At 50.6% G+C, this 18,812-nt stretch overlaps 4 protein-coding genes across 4 annotated transcripts; 3 read left to right on the forward strand and 1 right to left on the reverse strand.

Moving 5' to 3' along the window:
* Window positions 1–1,518: 1,518 nt before the first annotated feature.
* On the reverse strand, window positions 1,519–2,938 carry COCCADRAFT_33119 (uncharacterized protein; the record flags this gene model as incomplete). The annotated part of the gene is made up of 3 exons (XM_007709856.1): window positions 1,519–2,252; window positions 2,301–2,817; window positions 2,870–2,938. 3 exons carry the CDS (start codon window positions 2,936–2,938, stop codon window positions 1,519–1,521), a joined length of 1,320 nt encoding a protein of 439 aa, XP_007708046.1.
* A 1,351-nt stretch (window positions 2,939–4,289) lies between these two features.
* On the forward strand, window positions 4,290–5,505 carry COCCADRAFT_22774 (uncharacterized protein; the record flags this gene model as incomplete). The annotated part of the gene is made up of 4 exons (XM_007709838.1): window positions 4,290–4,542; window positions 4,786–4,988; window positions 5,136–5,184; window positions 5,312–5,505. The coding sequence occupies 4 exons, from the start codon at window positions 4,290–4,292 to the stop codon at window positions 5,503–5,505; spliced, it is 699 nt and encodes a 232-aa protein (XP_007708028.1).
* A 1,139-nt stretch (window positions 5,506–6,644) lies between these two features.
* On the forward strand, window positions 6,645–7,616 carry COCCADRAFT_84964 (uncharacterized protein; the record flags this gene model as incomplete). Its single annotated transcript, XM_007709902.1, has 4 exons — window positions 6,645–6,795; window positions 6,882–6,910; window positions 7,012–7,155; window positions 7,206–7,616. The coding sequence occupies 4 exons, from the start codon at window positions 6,645–6,647 to the stop codon at window positions 7,614–7,616; spliced, it is 735 nt and encodes a 244-aa protein (XP_007708092.1).
* A 1,542-nt stretch (window positions 7,617–9,158) lies between these two features.
* Window positions 9,159–18,794, forward strand: COCCADRAFT_1463 (uncharacterized protein; the record flags this gene model as incomplete). Its single annotated transcript, XM_007709819.1, has 5 exons — window positions 9,159–11,597; window positions 11,662–14,803; window positions 14,885–15,629; window positions 15,679–16,528; window positions 16,587–18,794. The coding sequence occupies 5 exons, from the start codon at window positions 9,159–9,161 to the stop codon at window positions 18,792–18,794; spliced, it is 9,384 nt and encodes a 3,127-aa protein (XP_007708009.1).
* Window positions 18,795–18,812: the final 18 nt, after the last annotated feature.

Raw genomic sequence — 18,812 nt, forward strand, 5'->3', positions numbered from 1 at the left:
TCCAAGCCAACAGCCCCAGAAAAACACGAAACATGAAACACTAAAAAGCAAAAATCCCCTCTAACACCCCCTTACTTTTTTTTGGAGGTTGGCCAGCCAAGCGTTCACTGCCTCAGACACACACACACACACGACGACTCTTAACTCACACTAGATGTTACTGGCCTTACTCACACATACTCCCCTTTACCCTTCCCCAAAACGGTACCACTACAAAGCACGCTTAGCCTTTTATTTCCTCCTCGATTCCGGGCACTTCCGCGTCCCGCATTGGTGATAAACTTCGGGGGGAGGTGGGGAGGAATATGAGCGCTCGCGCTCACGCGTGGGAAATCCATACACCCACACATACATATACGCGCGCATACGAGAGAACGGAGAGAGAGAGAGAGAGATAGAACCACACCCATACGCACCTTTCCACCTGCAAAACACCCCACCATAGTGCGTAAATCCTCCGCTATACTATACCATCCCATCCCATCCCATCCACGTCCACACTTCTTGCCGAGAACGAAACAATACATTCACAAAGGAGTCCGTAGTAATCGATTAGTTTCAAAAGTTCGTGTAAAAAAAAAGAAAAGGACGTATGTCTCATCTCTCTCTCTCTGTACTTGTGTAAAATAACTCCATGACTCTCTCTCTCTCTCTCTTTCTCGAACCCCCAAACCCCACGTGCAATTACCTTACGTAAAAAAGAACCCCAGGGAGAAAAGAGGAGAGGCGTCCATGCGCATGGCCATGGCCATGGCGTGACGGAAGGAAAATAAAAATTTAAAGGGATTTTTGGGCTTCTTTTCTTTTTGTTGAACTGTGTGCTGTGCGACCTCTGTGCGCACAAAAATAAATGGTCCGAAAGAGATGAGGTCATTTGAAGTTCAAAGGGGGGGGGGGTTGTTGCGATTGATAGCCCATGCAAGCACAACAACAGGGTAAAATGTGTCTTAATGCATTGAGTTATTAGTAGAGTCCCCTGGCCAAGGAAACTTTCCATCAAATGTTCATATTTTTATTTTTATTTTTCGGTAAAATAAAAGGATTCGTTATTGTCTACCACCCCCCATGCAGATTGAGAAACTAACCCGCCCAAGTTTACTCGATGCAAGTTCAAATGATCGTTAGGTTGACGCCGCTTCCCCCAACCATTTTTTGAGTTCCAACAAAAAACGCCCATGTAATGTGTATGACGGACGTGGTAAATGATTACTATAACGCCGCTCGCAATTCGTAAAGGCCAAGCAACCTGTTGCGGCGGGGCAAAGGAGAGAAAAGGAAAAAGGAAACAAAACCACAGTGGAAATATTCCATGGCGTCTTCAAAAATACATGCCATGTGCCCAAATGTAGTCCAGAAGCTCCAAGTTTGCAAAATGGTACATGATTAAAACAACGTAAAAATTTTGATGCAGCATGGTGCTAGCACATAGGGGGTGTGGTACGATGACCGTCGCAGCATGGCGGCGACGCGTACAACAGGGGTATTACGTCAGAGTAGAGCTATTGAGACAACAATATATCAAACTTGCTCCGTAAAGGCAGACTTCCGCGAGTCAGTCGATGGTCTCCGCTTCTTTTGGAGCTTCTTGGATGCTCTCCGCTCGGCGAGCTCAAGCTCCTCAAGGGTAGGCTCCTTGAAGGTGCCTGGTCGCAGAATCTCAAATCCAGAGTTGACTTTGCGGAGAACTTGCTCATTGCGGTCCTGATTCTGGTCCGTCATAACTTGGTAGGGGACCTGATCATAGCTGTACTGGTGGCTTGGGCCGTGCGGCTGGTAGGTATCGGGGTAGAATGGGGCATTAGGCGCGTAGGATTCGGTAAGAGGAATTGCTTGCCTGGCCTGGTTGACTGCGTGACCATCATGGCTAGGGCCAGAAGAGGACGCTACGATATCTTGAGATGGGTGGATACCAGTGGAAAGCGGGGGAGAGGGCGACTTCCGAGGCGTGAAGTAGTTGACACCGTTGAGCGTTGAAACCTGGTTCTCTGCGACGCTAGCCCATTCTCCGCTGTGGCCTGGCTTGCGAACACGGGGCATGAGCTGTCCAGTCTCGGCGACGTGGGAGAGACGGTGGCTTCGGAGAAGATCGAGATCCGTTTTTGGGTCGACGGTCCTGTGAGCGCCATTGGGTGGGAGGTATGCAGTCTCGTATGCGCGCACGTCCTGGTTAATAGCCATGTAGTCGGATTCATCACTGTTGCGGCTGCTCGACTTGGAAGAGGCTTCGACCTGTCCGAGAGGGCTGGTGCGAGCTGAGGGATGATTAGCATTGATTATAAGTTCTTCTGGTGAATACCTACATGGAGAAGAGGAACCAGACAAGTGAGCCGACTGAGAGACGTGGTGGTTGCAGTTGCTGCAGCGGGGTCCGTCGTGCTGGTGTCCGCGAGCGGGCGATGAAGAGCGCGATTCGGTGTTGGACAGTGGTTCAGCAGAGACGGCACGGTCAAATGAGCTTGGAGCGCGCGAGCTATTGCGGCTAGAGCCCTGGGCGACTGGTTGCGGGAGTTCGAGTTGCGAGTTGGTGCGAGGGAACTTTTCGCTCATGATAGAAGCGCGGCTGCTGCCAACGGGCGTGTTTGATCGTGAGATCCACACACCGTCGACCTCGATACCGCTCTGGATAGCACGGATGCCGAATGGGATCTCGTCCTTGGGATCTTCCGTTACTTGGGTCACAGGCTGCGCCTCGAGCATCTCGGGCGACTGTGCCCTCTTGCCCTTGTCGACCTTGCTGTACTTACGAAGCTTCCTCTTGTCAAAGGAAAGCTTGATGAAGCCAATGAAGATGGTGAGGACGATGCCACAGGCGAGAACCTGGAGACAGCGTGTTAGTGTGTCACTGACAGAAGCCGTTTGTGTCACTCACAAAAGTCATCTTCTGCCACAACTCCCAACTGGTGAAGAAGACGCCATCATCAGACGCCCCGAAACCCATGTTTGCAGTGAAGAGGTGAGGCGGCTACTCCGTCCCACAGTAAGAATAATTGATGAGGGGGGTGGACGCGGTCAGGTGGCGGAGGAGAAGCAAGCAGCAGTGCTTGTTATTGGACGGGCTTGTGCGGCAAGCACAAGGACAAGACCGAGGACAAAGAGGGAAGGTGCCGCTAAACAATGGGAAGGCGCGTGACAATGTGACAATGGCAGGAAGGCACAATGGGCGGCAGTGGTGAAAGAGGGTTGAGGGGTGGTAGTGGTGTGTAGTAGTAGATGGCGAGGAGGGTAGCGAGGGATGGGTCCTTTTCCAGCAGATCCCGTGACTATAATGAGCAGAGTGAAGAGGGGAGCGAGCGAGTGGTTGGGCGGGATGTGGTGGTGTGGTGGAAACGAGCGTGGAACGTCTTGGAAGACGGGAATCACTAGGGCGGTGATGGGGCGAGGGGAGAGGAAATATTATATCGGGGGGGGGAGGGGGGTAGGCACACGGTCGATCGCCGCCCACATACACGGGCCCAGCGGTGGAAACATCGGGGCAGAGGGTGCTTGGTGTGTGTGAGGGGGACGAGTCGATGGTGCTGGCCAAAGCTGGGCTGGCGCATCGGCCGTGCATGCGTGCCACGGGCGGACGGCAGGACTACAGGCTGGAAATAGCAAGCGACGGTAGGCAAATGTGGTTGGAACATTCAACGTCTGTGTCTGGCAGGTTGGCACCCATGTGGAGCCCATACGAGACACATTAGCAACCCTAGAGCAGACCCGATGACGGCCAATAATAGATGCCAGTCCGGCGACGCGCTTGCAGCTAACGAGTACTAAGTGCTGTAGTGTACATACGCAACTTAACACTTAGATGTACTTGGACCGGGACCTGCAATCGCACGTTCCCAGTAGCCTCATCTTCTTGCCCAACTACACTCGTCCAGGTCCAATTGACGTCTCTTTTGGCGCAGTGCGTTGGCGACGGCAGCGGCACCATCCAGTTAGACTACCGCCGACGCCACCAGGAACGTGGCGCTCTCGGCTGCTGCTGGGCAGGGGAGTGGTGCTCCGTTATCCGTTATCCGTCGCGTCCACATCGTATCCATCTTCCGCACGAGGAGGATGCGCCTCTCCACATGTCGTGATGTTTTTCTGCCCATCACCATCACAATGACATTGGACCTCGTCATCCAAGCCTTGCGCCCGGCAGCCCGGCAGCCCGTCGCAGCGACAATTGCCCGGCCCGTTGATGTCGCAAGGCCCTGGTCGACCCGTGTTTCGTCTTTGTTAACCGCGGACTCCCATACGGCCGTTTAGAGACACTTGTCATAACAAGAGCAAGCAGCAATTCCCGCAATAGCTCCACCACCATGATGGGTTTTGCACCGTGGCCGGGGTGGGTGTGCACGGGCCCACCCATCTCACCCAGGGCAGGGCGGGGGGTCCTTGTGCCTGTCCCTGTCGTCTGCGGCTCAGGACAAAATAGAGGACGGCCAGCAGTGGGAGAGGCGTCTTGCACGCCCATCGAGTACGACATCGACGTGCAACCGCCACACCCAGCGCACACCGCATCTCCTGTCACTCTTCTCCTTTATTCGACTGCAAAGTCTCCTTCCAGCCATGGTACCGGCGCGCCGCCCATGCAGGTTCCGTCCGCTTGGCCCTCGCGCCTCTAGGCTATCGATTAACCTGCATGCACAATCGATACATGTATATAGTAGATGTGTGTATTTACTTACATGCAAACCTACTCAATCTTACACCGACACAGCCTCATTCAAGCAAGGCAATAAGTAGCACAGCCAAGAGAGCGCCATTACTTGCCCTGGGTTGGTGACCGCTGCTGCTGCTGCTGCTGCTCCATAGGCTGCATCCACATCACCCACAAGACATGGAAATTCCATGGCATCCAGTCTGCATGCAAGCAATCCTGTCTTTGCCTGGTTAATTGCACACCACCAGGGCCTTGGATACCAAAAATCTCACTTGCTAGCCAAGGTGATGCCGTCTTGGAGGGTCCACCCGGTCTCGGCAGAGTCGTGGGATGCACCACCCCGTTAGTGTGTGCAGTAAGCACCGTAATATTGGCACCATTCTGTTTGCTGGTGATCGGCAAAACTCTCTCGTACTCCTGCGCCTTGGCCACCCCGTACTGCTCTGCTCCGCGCCCTTCTTACACCACACGTGGACAAATGCCAAATCTTGTACCTTTTTAGTCGCTGCTCCTATTGCCAACCAAAGCGCCTGGCCTCCCTCGTCGCTGGGGTGAGTTAGCCAGAGCCACAGCTACCCATCTTGGCCCATGAATCCAGGAGCCTCTCTCGGTTGCTGTGGCGCCCAGATGTGATGCACACATGCAGTAAACACATGTACTATATCTACACACATATAGACTCAGGCCGTCTCATCCTGCCACACGCAGTGACCGCGTGCAAACGTAACAATCCACTGTTGCACGCCCACCTCCAAGTCTTCGCACATACCACCATGACATGCGATGCCGTCACTCGTCGTATTTGCTGTGGGGCCCTGCAAAAGCCCTTCGCTCCTCTCGTCTGCGTCCATGTTCAATCCCTTGCCTCCTGACCATTGCAGTCTTTCCGTCTTGGTGGTGGTGCAAGCCCTGCCAGCTAGTCAATAGTTCATGCACCAAGTTTTTTTTCCTTCTCCATAACCTACGCCTAACGTACCATTAGCGTTCTCACGTGAAATGCGGCCAAGATAAGGTGTGTCAGAAGCTTAAGGCAAAGACACCACCGCGGCGGAAGGTCATTTGCAATCGACGGCCGGTCGGAAGAAGCGGGTTCCAATCACCTCAGGGGGCCCTGCTGCTCGTCTTCCGAAAATAAAGTGATGCTGCCTCAGCTGGCCGAGGTAGGTCTTGCTCGCTCCCATTTTGGTGTCCCTGGCTGTGTCATTTTGCGAACGGGGGGCAACCATGGCTGAGGCACACGTTTCGTCGCGGGGTCATGGAGACAGACATGGCCCGGAGACTTTGCCTGAGAAACAAGGAACGCCACGCCCGTTTCGAATGAGCGGCACGCGTCTCGTCTAATAACGTCATCCTACCCTGAAGCAGCCATTTTTTTGCATTTCCGTTTCTGTTTTCTTTTCCTTGCTTGGTCTGCGAAACGGGCGCCTGCTCCTCCGCGCCCCTCTGCCCCCCTCCCCGCCGCAGCCACCACCACCACCACCACCACTAAGTACCAAACAGTAGCTCTGTTCACGATAATTGGGGCCGGGTCATGCGAGGTGCAAACAAGCAGTTTTATGGGCGCACTGGTGGCTAGCTGACGCGCCCTCGGTTCACGTCGTTCGGTACCTGACGGATTCCCATGTCGTCTTATGCAGGGACCGCCCGGAGGCCTTCCTGCTTTGCTGCATCTGCCCCTCATCGTCCCCTCAGCGTTCGCCATACATACATACAGCCTCCAGTTTTGACGGAGAGACTCTGACCTCTCAAGTAAGTCGCTGTCTCGACACTCCTGTACCATGACGTCTTTGGGCGCCACGCCCCTCGCACGAATTCCGGATCATGTCTGCACCGACACCAAACCCCAAATGGCCTTGGTTCCTGCCCGATTGGCTCGGCGACGGAAGTCATGATGTTAGTCGCTAGATCGAGCAGTTCCTCTTGGATTCACAACCGCTAAACTCGCAGCCTGCAACAATACTCCACTCTGCCTCTTTGTACCGCTCTTTTCTGCCTGCACCGCCCTACCGCCATGCCTATCCGCAACCCTTTCCGTCGCGCTGGTGCGCCCGATCAGGCTGATGACGCCCAACGGAACGCTCCGGAGAACGACTTCAAGACCGCAACTGTCTCGGGAGCTACGCCCTTGCAGCTGGAGGATCCAGCAGAATACAAATTGAGTGGTGAGACTCTCATGCCATATTCCGGGCGCGCGAGGCGTGTTCCGCGCACTGCATATGTGACGGCCAGGCGCTTACAGTTTGCGTAGAGATCAACGATAGCGGCGTCTACTTGCCGGTAAGACTAGCCCTTTGAGCGCACATGGAATTGATGCGGCGCATGTGAATTGCGAGGGCAGAGACTGCCACATTGAGAGACATTGGCTCACTGCGCGACAGCCCTCACCACACAACGAGAAGCCTACCTTCTGGCACACCAAGTCCAACGTCTCGACAACCTCATCGAACCACCGGAGCCTTCTTGCCGAAAATGAGCCCTTTAGCATTTCGCGCGAAAGTTTTGATTCATATCGAAGATCATTTGTACGTCTATAGCCAGTAGCAGCAGCAACTTCCTCTCTAACACCGGCCAGGACATTTCCGCGCGCTCGCCAATCACTGACAGTGTCCACGAGACGTATCCCCGCCAATCACTCGATGCGCGCAGATCCATGGACACGCGCCGCTCTTTCGACGCCCGTCGCTCGCGCGCCACACCCCGCTCATCCATGCAACAAGGCCGCTCTAGCGAAAGCCGCGATCAGGTACCCGAGGAGGGCTTCGAGGATGTGGGGCTGAATGACGAGCCCAAGCCCCAGCCCAAAAAGCGCGGCATCTTCTCCCGCTTTGGCGACAACAACCACTCCAATGATCGCACCGAAGAACGTCCTACCTCGAGTCACCACTTTTCCCTAACAGGTCGCAAGAGGGCGGAAAGCGGAGCCGGGTCCGAGCTTAAGCCCATGCCTAAACCCGCGCCGGAAATGGCTGTCGAGTCGCGGTGAACCATGTGCATGTTGAACACGGATTATGACAATGGAGTTTTTCTTTTTCTTCAAATGTAGTAGTATATGGGGGTTCTTTTTTCAACGCCCGAGGATGCTTTCATTTTGATCAGCAAACCTCTTGGTCATGTTGATAAAATACCCTTAATGGAAAGGGGAATTTGGCATCCGTGGCGTTTTTTTTTCTGGGGCACAGACATGCAATGTGTTCACTATACGATAATCAAACCAAGTTGCAATCGTTTTCTGCGTACATTCATGAGCAGCCGGGAGCATCAGTGCGGGGTTTTGCTATAAATACATGTAAAATGCGAGGGTTTCCAAAGCCGCGTAATGTAGTATCTCCGTGCTTATTGAGATCGCTCACAATCAGCTTGTGGAGACTTGTGGAGAAGAGGTTCGCACTCGGGTTTTCTCGTATCCCCCCCTTTTGCATCGTTACGTGGACATACGTAATACTCGACCTAACTTTGATGGAGAGAGAAAAAGAGTCGGCCCTTACTAAAATACAATATGAATTCCAGTCGATGAAGAAATACTATGTATATCTGTACTGTAAATTGTAGTTAATGGGATAGTGAAGCAGGCGAGTTCAGGTGCGGATAGGGTTGAGGTATAGTCTTTGATCTTGGCGGTGGTGTTGGGCTTGCTCTTTCCCTTCCTAGAACCTTTCCCCAAAACCCGGGCCCTCACCTCGGAATGATGGCACTACTATGCCTCAGAAGGCTGCCCACTTTCTCTGCTTTCACTCCCACGTCGCAAACGATAAACATACCCTGCGGTTCGATATTCAGATTGAGAGGCTCCTATCCTATCGTTAAAAGCTCAGGACACGACAAGGCTGTAGATGATGGAGGTTGAGAGTGGCTTAGACTGCGGCGTCTCCGCGCCGCTTGACGTCGCAGCCTGAGATAACATGCATTCAGAGTCCCTACGAATGAGAGATCAGTAACAGAGCACAGATGGTTCAATTCGGATACATACATATAAAGTCTGGCAGCTGGATTGGACTCCCGGTTCGAGGAAGCTGTTGCCTTGTACATCCAGCCTTGTTGTACGCGCGCACCCTTCTCACGTGAGCAAAAGTTTGGCCTGACTTGACCAAAGTCACTCCATGCGCATGAATTAAGGAGCAAGAAGCTCATGGCTGAGCAACTTGGTATTCTCGTTCATTCCATCTTGCGGCGTGGTTATCGGGATATCGCGCAGGTATAAGGTGAAAGTGAGCTCAGTCCGTTTGTCAGTTTCACTGTCAACAAAGCGCCATACGCACAATCAAATTTTGCACTATCTGCACAGTTATCTTGAAATTTACAGAGCTTTTAGCTTTCAATCTTTCTCTCACATTGTGGTGACACCACTTCCACAGCTTCAACGATACAACGCACTCATCTACCACTTGTTGTATTCACGAACCTAAGACAGGTGAGTATCTCCACTGATCAGGTTGAAGCGCCATTGGTGTCAGAAAGAAACACAAGAAGCTATGTTTGATATACTGACGTAACTACAACAGCACACGATCACCAAGCGTTCTAGGCCATGGAGTCCCTAGCAGATACCACGGCCTATCTCTATCACCATGTGGTTCTTCCACCAAAGCTACCACAACAAGATGATCGAAGCGCTCGAAATGACGCTGCCCTCCTTGAGGTCGTTGTCCAGGCTCTGAAAACTCTGAAAGTTCATGTGAAGAACGAACACGTCGGGCCTGTCATGGCGGCCATTGCCACTGTCGAAAACCTCCGTGGTAGCCGTGATAAGCATGGACTCACTAGCGAACTACAACTGGAACGTCTTTTTGCCCAAATCACGAACGGCGATACTGCTGGCGCAGTTCCCATTGAGATTCGGGGACAGAACGCTGGAATACTCGCCAGCCGTTCTGGGGATAACATTGAATTCGAGTTCTTCGAGCTTTCACCTACTAACGAAGCCGCTATGAAATCCGGACGACTCATACGAAGCTTTCCGGGATATGCGGCACGCATCCCCGTGACCAAAATGGCCCGCAATGTAGGATTACTTCAGTCGATCTCCAGTACCTTGGCGAAGATGACGACTCAGAAGGTCCCAAGCTTCCAGCCAAAAATCACCAAGAACGGAAAGATCATGAGCGAAGAACGCGACACTACCAATCCCGGCATAGTCACGAACTTGTATATGAACACTATCGCAGCTTTTGGTGAGCCAATAGACGTCAAGCGCATCTGGAAACATACCCGTGAAGAGGTACTCTGGAATACCTGCCTTTCACCATGGCGACGTTCTCCGCTGTGGCTTTTGTTGCGTGTATCGCTACAGCTTCTTTTCGTACGCGAAGCACCAGGTACACTGCACGAGGACGGGTTGTACAAGGCATTCATGGTCTCCATGTTAGCACGACTGCTTGAATTAGCTCAGCGCAACTGGAAAATCTTGGGAAGCGAACCAATACATGTCATCTCTGCGAAGTTAATGCGTCGACTGCGCAAATTCAAGGCTCTCAAACAGTCCGATTACCTCGAGACTTCTTTGGTCAGCTACGTCGAAACTGGCATTTTCAATGCTCATCGCTTAATCAACCAACACTGGCTTGGCTTGGTCAAGAACACTGAAGGTAACATCGACACAAGCGTTATTGCCAGTCTACAACCCGAGGCCGACCTTGACATGAACCTTTCGGGACTGGACGCCTTCCTGTCTCAGATAATTTCTCGAAAGCAAGAGCACATCCCGTCAACATACGTCCCTACATCACTATACCCAACATTCTGTGCATCTAACCTCCCAACCAATCTGGACGGCCCTGATGACTACAAGCACTTTCGTCTGGCGGCTCTGGAGCATTGGGTCGAGCATAACCTGTCGGATTGGACTCGTAAACACCTCTATGATTCGAACGCCTGTGAGAAACTTCGTATGTTGATGAGAATCTACTACAATATCGCCAATACTGCGTATGATCAGTCACCGATCGCCATGTCAGTCATGTACCTAACTCTTGCCGAGCTTTGGATCTCATGCGATAGGTGCGCATGCGCTGTTTATCCCATGTTGACCGATTACGATCCAGAGGTCAATCTGACGGAGTTCCAATCGCTCGTACTTCCGCTGAAGAGCCAACTGAGTCGCCTCAACACTATCGAAGGCTATATTGATTCACGACGCCACAAATCAATCCGGGGAAGACCTTCTATATACCGGGAGTTCGGTAACCCTTCTTCGTTCGCAGTTCGATATTTCGACCAATGCAAATTGCTCCAGTCTACGTTGGAAAATATTGAATATGATGCTACAGTCTCCCGGACAAAGAAGTGTGAGGAATTAGAGCGCCTCAAAGTTCTTTACCGCCAGTACATGCACACCTACAACAATACTTTGTGCGATTATCGTACGATAGTTACAAATCGTTACCATGGATACACTACGGAGGTTCATGATTATAATTGTGGCCGGTGTACAGCCAAGATGAACGCAGACAACCTGAGCATCTCAATCTACGAGTGGCCGCTGTCCTCGTCAAGACCTGTGGCAAAAGCAACAGTGTTTGAATTAAAAGTTCCCGAAGCTTTTAGTAACTGGAGAGATGCCTCAACTTACTTCATCACAACCGTGCTGGGTTGCCGCGAGAAGACCCCAGTGACGTCAAGATTCTACTTTACGCTCCAGAATCATCACGGTCTATCTAGCGAACTATCTGCAAACTATTCGGGGAGAATTGTCGTGCCACTGTCCGAAGTCAAAAGCCATACAGTCACGCACAGAAACAGTATGAAAGCTGTCCAAAATTTGAAGGAAGATGACGTGTGTTTGGAGAATGCGCTGAAATATCGTTATTATGATACTACCAGCAACCAATTCAACACAACAATTCCAGTATGTACGGAAGAGGTCCCGAAGAGGTGTATGTACGAAATGCCGCAGCGATCAAAGAAACTGGAACGCTTCATGTACCGTTTACCCTATTCACCCGACGGTCTTCCTGCAAATGAAGTCATTGTAAGTTCCACAACCTTCACAAAGAGTATGCTATGGAAGATGCTAACTGGGGTTCAACACCTAGGCCAGTTTGTCGGACTGCCCGGCTCACCTCTCCATTGATGAATACAAGGCTTTGTGCGCATTGTCTCTCGGAAACCACATCTTGCATTCCAACATTCTTACCCAACTGGCGGTACCAACAATAGACTTTTCAAAGGTCGAGTCACAATGCATGGTCTTCCAGGCCGTACAGCAAGCTGGACTTCCAAAGCAATGTATTGAGCGTACGACTCATCACATCCTCAAGGAAGCCTCCTTTGGTCGTGCATTGCTGGACCAGCTTGAGACCGCACTTGGGCGCATTGAGGAAAATTGGGAATCATGGCGAGCTTCAGCCACATTCTCTTTACTAGCTCGAAGAGTTCTGAATTTGACTACCGCCCAAGAAGTCCGCTCACGAGCATTTAATTATCTCGTCCGACTGCGATCTGTCTGCCTCAAATGGTTTCTAAAGTTGAAGCAGAGAGCGGCTGCATCGACAGATGATGGCCAGCGCACAGAACTCTACTCAAGGGCAGCAGAAATTGCTCTTGTATGCACAAGCACATACGATGTGGAAGAAGATGATTTTGGGTCGATCCTAGAACATGAATCAGCAATTTCGATCCTCATCCAGGCATCGATTCTTATCCAGGAGAATATCGACTTCATCCAGTCCGAGAACGAGATTCTTTTGAGAAGCACGACTCTATCGTGGAGGTTTATGATGTATCGGATCCTCCCCAAGCTACGTGATCGCATCCTCTCCAACAGTCAAAGTCTCTCAGACGCTGTCACTGCAAATTGGGCAGCGTTCGACCCAACTTCAGAGAACCCTTGGACTTCACTCGGTGACTGCAAGATACACTGGCTCAAGACCACCTCAGGATCGCTGTCAGTGCATATCAACTTACTTACTGGTGAACTTCTTGTAAATGGTTTGCCATTGTCTCGACTTCCTGTCGAATACATGTCCCATTACATGTACAAACCTTTGTTCCAAAAGTCAGCGTTAGAAGTCGTACCAACCAGCGAACCAGGAATGCGTTTCTCGGCAAAGGCTTCATACCACGACTACAAGCTTCACTTTGGAATGAAAGGCAATGATATGCTAGTAGTCGCCTATGGAGATAGCACAAAGCTCGATCTGGTTCCATCACGCGCGTTGCAGGAGCAGCTCCCTGATGCATTCTTGACAGACTACATCCACTGGTATGATCACAAACGGCAGGAAGTAATCTTTCGGCGTCGAGATAACCCGTGGGAGTCAGCACCTGAAGAGTGGCGTTTGGCTCGCAATGTTCATAACAGTGCTTGGCAACTGATAAAAGGTCGTGAGATCTTGATCAGCTTGAGAAGTCAGTCTGAGAGAAAGCTTTCTAAGATACTCCGGTCATTGGAAGAACGGAGGCATATACATGCCAAGCTCGACATCGCAACTCAAATGATCAACATTGAGCTTCCTCGACTTCAGCTCGGGTTTTACATCAAGCAAGGAGGAAGTTCGATATGCTCTTGCCAGTATCGCGACATGACTATTGATGAAAACCAGAGCATTGGAACTCTTGTTGGCTTGGTCAGTAAGCTTGTGCTCAAGCATGAGTATACGGAAGAACAATTGGTCCTCATACCAGCACCCAACACCTTTGATGCATCGAGCGTCGCTTACTCCAGTAGTTATCGTTCTGGCCATCACCCCATTGTGTCAATCTGCAAGGGAAGTGTTCACAAGGTGTATGCATACACTATAGATACAGACCTTGGTAGACTGTTGGACACTTCGGAGATACAGAGTCGACTTTTCTTAAGCTACCTGCATGCCATAACCTCTGGATGTCTTCCAGATCCGTTGACGCACCGCACTGGTACAGAAAGCGGTCTTGAAATCCTTGGCTCAGCAGCAGTACGCTCATTCGATATTCTCACTCCGGCAAATGTAGAGCTTCTATGTCATATAGCCGAGCTTTCCGCAAAGAGACAGTGGTATCCTGAAAACCTAAGGGTGATGCAAAACATTGATTGGGATGAGCGTCTTCCATCACTTTCGCAACATGGCTCCTTTCGGACGACGGTGTCCAATTTGCTGAATCAAGCCGCAAAGATGCGATTGTTTCATCCAGACAATGGCGTTTTTACCTTGATCGATAAGGCTCAACAGAAACTGGCCCTTCTATCGGACTGCCACTTGGATCAACGTGATATGCTACGATCAAGTACCTTCCGCGTTGCAGGATTTGGTGCTGAGAATTTCAACAAAGCTCGTGACATTCAGTACCGGGCCAGGGACATTGTGCAAAACGATAGGGGACGTCATGCCTTCACCGCCGGCATTCTAGCCCTCCGCGATAAAGCTGCCTTGCACAGCTGCATTTTGGATCTCAAGGAAAATCTTGTTCGCAAGCATTTCCAAGGAGCTACTGTTCAAGGCGTTGACGATTCCTTTGATCCTGAAAGTCTTGGATATGATTCTGAATGGCTTGAAGATCCCTCAAAGCACTTTGTTGCAAGTTGGTGCACGCTACATCAAACCCTCTCCAAAGCTGGCAACCGCTACAGTTTAGCGACATGGCTTTGCACAATGGCATTTGCCAAGAATGCTGACATGGATATGATCCAAGCTCTAGTAGCATTTTCCAGGCTACGAGAAATGGCAGCCGTACGGCCGCCTGCTGCTTCCCGGTTCGATTTGACGTGGGGAGATAAATATGAATCCACAAAGATACGTTCGATTCTTGTTCAAAATTCCAGATCCTTCGATACATCGGCGGAAGCTACGTTACCCAGAAAAAACCACGAGAGTTTTGAAGAACATGAAAGGCGAATGAAGGCAGTGTTTGATTCTCGGAAGAACAACGCAATCGAGGGTATTGCTGAAGACTTACAAAACCAACCATCTGTTCGAACACCTAATATAGAGTCAAAGCTTGAGTATACGAGGTATCTTGATCTTGCAGAAGCAATGGTGAGAATTCGAGATTGTTTCAAAAGCTGGTACGACAATCGCCAGTTCCTGGACTATCTTGGGCGGTCGACAGAAGTACTGGCGCGTCAGATTGTCTTGAGCGTATCTCCACCGCATTACTGCCTCTCTCTACCTCAAAGAAAGGCAGGCCTGGACCCTGGCAACCGCTTTTTTAGCACAGGGAGTATTTTTGCTACCTCGACACCTTTCGCGTGCAAAGATGGTAGGTTTCTCTTATGTTATAGTTCAGCGTGTCATGTATTCGCGACTTTGTCTAAAGCGAGCTTCCTAACATCTTCTCCAGTTTCAAATTTGAGCTTTCCCACACCACCATCTGAGCCACAAATTACGATTGCGGAAATACATGAGCCTACAGTGCATTCCCAGACAATGTACAGGCTCGAAGGGCTTTGCAAACACCTCATTGCATATTCCAAATCGAAATGTGAGCGAGAATACGTTGAGCATCTACGTATGAGCTGTGAAGCCTTCGAAAATCATCTCAACACCAACTACACACAACAAGAGCTGGTTGTCAATGCCGCAACCATTCTGAAAGAGCATTTGGGCGACTGTGTCAGGCATCTCAAGAAGATCTCCTCCTCATTTGAAAGTCTGTTCCGTAGCGAGATTGAGTTTCAGACTAAGCATGCGCCACGGGTTTCGCCTACCTTTTGGCTCAGTCAGCTGCATCGAGATCGCTTCGAACTTTTGCCGGAAGACTGGAAAGAGGTCGTCATAGAATATTCTTTGGCCATAACTAATATGCAAAGGGCTCAGAGATTGGTTCGTCTCTCCAGCAAGCCGGTAGAGCTTATGGAAGAATTACAACACGTTGGACATTCCAACTGGAATGTGCGTCAGTTCCCTGAGACGCTTCTCCTCGAGGCCGAAAGCGGCATCCTAGTTCGCAAGGAGCAAGAATACATCGCAAGTCAGATGCGTTCACCAGAAAATGGGCAAAACGTGGTACTGCAACTGTTGATGGGAGGTGGCAAATCGACCACCATTGTTCCAATTCTGAGCGCTCATCATGGCGACAAAGAAAAGTAAGTCCTCTTATCCACCAACCTAGATTTTGCTAACATAATTTACTAGGCTAGTGAGGGTAATAGTTGCGAAGCCTCAGAGCAAGCAAATGCTACAAATGCTTGTAGCTAAGCTTGGAGGAATGTTGGGCAGAAGGGTCTACCAGATGCCCTTCTCACGTAACCTTCGACTTAGCGCCAATGATGCTCAGACCATCCGCCAGATCTACGACGAGTGCATTGCAAACCGCGGCGTGCTTCTGATTCAACCTGAGCATATTCTATCTTTCAAACTCATGGCTGTGGAGTGCGTCCTCCTCGACCAGCAAGAAACGGCCCGGTCGCTACTGTCGACCCAAGAGTTCTTTGACAGAGTCTCAGTCGACTGTGTCGATGAGAGCGACGAGAACTTTTCTGTGAAATTCGAATTGATATATACCATGGGAGAACAACAGCCAATCGAGTTTGCTCCCACACGATGGTTCATCATTCAGGATGTCCTAACACCTCTGGCATCTGTGGCTGCCCGGGTCAAGGAAGAGCTGCCTGATGCAGTCGACATTCAAGACGATGGTGACAGCAAGTTCCCGCGAATCAGATTCTTGCATTCCGACTCTGCTGATCGGGCCTTGCACCTGCTAGCAGTACATGTTGTCCAACAAGGCATTGGTATTCCTTCAAGGTCGCAACCACCAACCATGCAAGACGCAATCATCCGCTACATTACTCAGACGGACTTGAAGCGCAAAGAAATTAATGCAGTTGAGAAAAGCAAGTTTTGGACCGAAACTACAAAGTCTCCTCTACTCTTGCTACGCGGCTTGTTTGCTGATGGTGTTCTTCGATTCATATTTACAATGAAGCGATACCGCGTCAACTTTGGCCTAGATCATTCCCGTACGCCGAGCACTTCACTTGCGGTAAGTACAAGTTCCATATTGTTATCTTGCAAAGTATACACTGACTTGGTGAAAACAGGTACCATATAGAAGCAAAGACTCACCTTCACCGAGGTCTGAATTCTCCCATCCCGACGTCGTCATCATTCTCACGCTCTTGTCATACTACTATCAGGGTTTGACCGATAACGAACTCTTCGACACGATCATCCATATCTTGAGATCTGATCAATCAGTTATATACTATGATGGGTTCGTTCGCACTGCATCTTCCACCCTGCCAAAGGCATTTCGACAACTTGCCGGAATAAGTATTCGAGATCGACATCAGTGCATTACGGAAGTGTTTCCCAGCTTGAGACACTCGAAGAACGCAATCGATTATTACCTCGCGCGTTTGGTCTTTCCCAAACAACTCAAGCAATTCCCTCAGAAGCTTAGTGCGTCAGGCTGGGACCTCGCGATCAAGAAGCCGCACCCTACGGCCGGATTTTCTGGTACAAACGATACCTTGCATCTACTCCCACTCAACATCAAACATCTTGACCTACCAAGTCAACACCATACCAATGCACAGGTGCTTTCATATCTGTTAATGGACGAGACGTCGGTGGAAATCCTGCCTGTGCGCAAAATCGGTAGCGCTACCAGTGATGGTGAGCATTTGCTGACATTCATCAAGAACTTGGACTCAGATGTCAGGGTTTTGTTGGATTGTGGAGCCTCGATCCTTGAACAAAATAATCGACAGGTTGCTGAGACATGGCTGAAGATGCGCAACAGCGACGTCCAGGCGGTAGTCTACTTCGAGAATGAAGAATTGGCAGTTCTCGATCGCAGTTCTCGAGTTGATTCATTCCAGACATCGCCTTACGCCAAGATGCTGGATTCATGCGTGGTCTACCTAGACGAGGCACATACACGTGGAACAGACTTGAAGCTCCCACGTAATTATCGCGCCGCACTTACATTGGGTAGCCAACTGAGCAAGGACCGACTTACACAAGCTGCAATGCGGATGAGGAAGCTGGGCCATGGACAAGCTATTACATTTATTGTACCCGCAGAAATCAGGACCAAGATCTATGAGCGGACTGGAAAATCTTCGGATACCCAGATTGATGCTCGCGACGTACTATCATGGGCAGTCGGAGAGACATGGTCTGACTTGAAGAGGAGTCTCCCCTTGTGGGCAGTACAAGGCGAACGATTTGAGCGACACAAAAACCTCATAAATGGCGCCAACACTACGGAGGATGACGCGAAAGCTTTTCTGGAGAATGAAGCCGTTGATCTAGAAACGCGGTACAAGCCTCGCACTCAGGACGCAAATCGCTTCACACAGCTCAGCAACTGGGACATGTCTAATCCCAACATCGATAGGATTGTATCAAGGTGCCACAATTTTGAGGCCATGAACTTTGGATCTGCTACATTGAGTGAAGAGCAAGAGCGGGAGCTTGCGCCCGAAATCGAAGAAGAACGCCAGATTGAGCGCCCTCCACGTTTGGATGCCCTAAAGCATCAAGTCCATAAACATCTCAGGCAGCTAGTTACTACCGGTGAATTCGTCACGGACTTCGAAGCATGGAAGCCAGCATTTCAAGCACTGAAAACGACTAGTGCAGGGAAACTCACTAATCTGAAAGAGTTCCCCTGCGATTTGTTGGTAACGCTAGACTTCATGCAAACAGTCAGCCCACCTTCAGGCTCGACCCGTACCTCTTTCATCTCGGACTCCTACCAACGACCAGTGCAATTTGTACTTTCTGTACCGGACCCGCATCGCCCAAGAAATGTCGGGAATCTCATCGTTATCAGCCCCTATGAGGCGAATCACCTACTGCCATTGATCCGCGAGCACAAGAAAGTCACGCTCCATTTGTTCGCCGCCCGCGCCAACGTCAGTTATGCATCTCTCGACGGGCTCACCCTGTACAACATCGGTCGGTCCTTCACCTCAGGCTCTGTCTCACGAAGCTTGACCACTCAGCTCAACCTATTCGCCGGCAGTCTCTACCTCCGCTCTCTGGCCGAATACAACGAGCTCTGCGATTTCCTGGGTCTCCTACAAGGCAGGGCGGAAGAAGGTCAGCAGGTGTATGCTGATGGTTTCATTGATCCTCCGACTGGGAAATGGGGTCTCACAAAGTCGCCTGTACCCTTTTTAAGTGGTTTGCTCATGAAGATTCGCCGTGAGGGCGAGGGTGTCGAGAAGACGCATATGGGCAAGGTTTTGAGCGGTGTTGCGTTGGATCAAGGTGATTTCGATAGGATCAAGTATTGAGATGCTGGATACGAGAGC

This window comes from Bipolaris zeicola (assembly GCF_000523435.1).
Source record: "Bipolaris zeicola 26-R-13 unplaced genomic scaffold scaffold_12, whole genome shotgun sequence".
Lineage (NCBI taxonomy): Eukaryota > Fungi > Ascomycota > Dothideomycetes > Pleosporales > Pleosporaceae > Bipolaris > Bipolaris zeicola.